Here is a 2,893-nt window from a genome sequence, read left to right on the forward strand (position 1 = left end):
ATTTGAGCAGAACACAATAGGAGGGTTGGGAGGATGATCACACATTACAGTCCGAGCAGACCTGATCCTGCAGTTGTTGCAGTGGTGGGGTGGGTGGGGGTTGGGGGGCTTTCTGACGACTAACTGTGAGAACAGCTGAGGACAATAGCTCATTGTTGGCGCCGTGCGTAACCGGGTCTATTTCGGATTTCTTCCTTTTATAGTGCTCCATAGGCCAGACTGGTGCTCCTGATCTCTCCTCCCTGGGGCGAGATGATATAAAAGCTTCAGCGGACCATCCCTGCCTTTGTGCTCTGAGCTTCCACCTACCACCCGTTACCTATAGACCCCCCGATCTCTGTTTCTGACCCTCGACCGGGATCAAGGAGGCTCTTCTGATCTACAGCAGCACCACCATCATCATGGCCCCCAAGAAGGTAGAAGCCAAGAAGCCGGAGCCCAAGAAGCCGGAGCCTAAAAAGGAGGCGGCCCCGGCTCCTGCCGCCACCAAACCGGCGCCCGTGGTGGAGCCGGAGCCTCCCAAAGAGCCCGAGTTCGACCCGAAGAGCATCACGCTGGAATACAGCGCCGACCAGATCGAGGAATTCAAAGAGGCGTTCCAGCTTTTCGACCGTACGCCCAAAGGCGAGATGAAGATCACCTTCGCTCAATGCGGCGACGTCATGAGAGCCCTCGGACAGAACCCTACCAACGCAGACGTCCTGAAGGTTCTGGGGAAACCTCGACCTGAAGAGATGAGCTCCAAGCTGGTGGACTTCGAGACCTTCTTACCCATGCTCCAACACATCTCCCGATCCAAAGATCAGGGCAACTTCGAGGACTTTGTTGAAGGTCTTCGGGTCTTCGACAAGGAAGGCAATGGAACCATCATGGGGGCGGAGTTGAGGCATGTTCTGGCGACTCTCGGAGAAAGGATGACCGAGGATGAGGTGGACCGACTCATGGCAGGACAAGAGGACGCCAACGGATGCATCAACTACTCATCATTCGTAAAGCACATCCTGTCTGGTTGAGTCTGGTTGAGAAAGTGGTGGAATTGGTGTCAGTTTGAGCCATTGAGTCTCAAAGAAGTTCTAAACAAGCTCTGAATCCTATCTAAAAGAAAGAGAAATGGATTTTTTTATGTATTAGGGATCTGAAAGACTTGGGTTCAGAATATGTCCAACTAAAACTCACCTCAAATCTCATTGGTCATCTCCTCATCACTAATTCCACCAAATTCCATCACCCCAACTTCTGTCCATCTGATCTAATCAATTGTGGATGTGATTCAACGACTGAGACTTTAAAACGTCTTAGGTGACTTTTTTTTGGAACGGACAGACGTACAATGAACTGTTTTAATGTGATTTTTTGACGTATGGTCATGTGGTCATTGGGTTTTGTGGTGTTGTGTCCATACTTTCAACATAACTCATAATCTGCATGGAATTCTGACAGTTTTCATCAGATATCCGTCAATTTCCATCAAGAAAAGCAAGAAAAGACTTGAGAAAATGTGACATTTTTTGGTCTGTCAACAAAAGCGACAATAAAATAAATAAATAAATAAATAAACAAACAGTCAAACAAACAATGAAGCTATGTTTGGTGTATGATTAAATGATTACAATTCATTTGTATTTTTTCTTAACAAAAGAACCAAAAGTATGAAACATAATGAGTTTTTTTTTTTTTTTTACAAATATATACGGCTGTTAAAGAACTGCCAAAATATCAGTATGGGACAGAACATCAAAGTCCCATATTATCAATTATAATATTTGTATCAAGGTTACAATAGTTGTAACCTTTTTTTTATTATAGTTTTATTTTATTTACTTTTACTTTTCCATTAGTTTTTAGTAGTTTTTAGATTTATGACATAAACACAAAACAAAGGTTTTCTATCTATAATTTCAGTACTTTTTTATTACTCTTTTTTTTTACTACTTATAACTTTTATACTCTACACACTATTAGACATAAAAATACACTTACACTCTGGGCTATTGATTTTTTTATTGGTTGTTTTATTGTTTTATTTGGATCCTTATTTTTCCTGAGGTACAGCAGACATAGTAAACATAACAAATAGAAATCACACATCATTATTAACTAAACATAACACACAAAACAATATATATATGAGTAAATGAATACAAACAAAAAACAAAATAAATTAGAAAAAATAAATAAAAAAAAGAAAATGTATGATGGCTAATTACTATTTTATTTCCAGCCGTTATACATTTTATTCTGCATTAAACATACATAACCTGTACAACAGTAATAAGTCAGTAACAATGTGCAGTACATTGATAGTTACACTTAGTTATTACATGTATTATTAATGCATAACTACATAGTTATTACAGTGTTATTATATAGTTATTACGTGGGACCAAATACTTAATGATCAATTTTGGCTATTTAGTGTAATATGGTCATTGTAGGACATGGTGCTTAAAAAAAAGGTAATTAAAAATATTTAAAAAATGTAAATATTAATAAACATTTTAAATAAATTGCAACACATTATAGCCTTGTTTATTATCATTCATTAAGAATTGTGTTCACAATGTTTTAAGTCAATATTAAGAACCTTAACAAAGCATGCATATAATTATAACTTATAACCACTCATGAATTAAACCATTATGAATAGAATAGAATAGTTTATTTTCGCTAAATAAATATATATATATATATATATATATATATATATATATATATATATATATATATATATATATATATATATATATATAATGTTAAGAACAATGTTCTAAGGCAGCGTTTACAATAACAAACTTAATAAAAAAAAACATAAAAAAAAATATATATATATTAGCTCCATATCAATAAGATCATTCAGGACAATATATTAATACTGAGGAAAATATAAAAAGTG

The 2,893-nt window shown here is 36.4% G+C and overlaps 1 protein-coding gene across 1 annotated transcript; it reads left to right on the plus strand.

Annotated features, from left to right (window-relative positions):
- The first annotated feature begins 272 nt into the window (after positions 1-272).
- On the plus strand, positions 273-1,580 carry LOC103026881 (myosin light chain 4). The gene has a single exon (XM_007239586.4). The coding sequence runs from the start codon at positions 402-404 to the stop codon at positions 1,011-1,013; it is 612 nt and encodes a 203-aa protein (XP_007239648.3). The 5' UTR covers positions 273-401; the 3' UTR covers positions 1,014-1,580.
- The last annotated feature ends 1,313 nt before the right edge of the window (positions 1,581-2,893 follow it).

This window comes from Astyanax mexicanus, chromosome 1 (genome assembly GCF_023375975.1).
Source record: "Astyanax mexicanus isolate ESR-SI-001 chromosome 1, AstMex3_surface, whole genome shotgun sequence".
Taxonomy (NCBI): Eukaryota; Metazoa; Chordata; class Actinopteri; order Characiformes; family Acestrorhamphidae; genus Astyanax; species Astyanax mexicanus.

Excerpts from the sequence above, each read along its gene's own strand:
- LOC103026881 (XM_007239586.4), top strand. The coding sequence starts at position 402 with ATGGCCCCCAAGAAGGTAGAAGCCAAGAAGCCGGAGCCCAAGAAGCCG.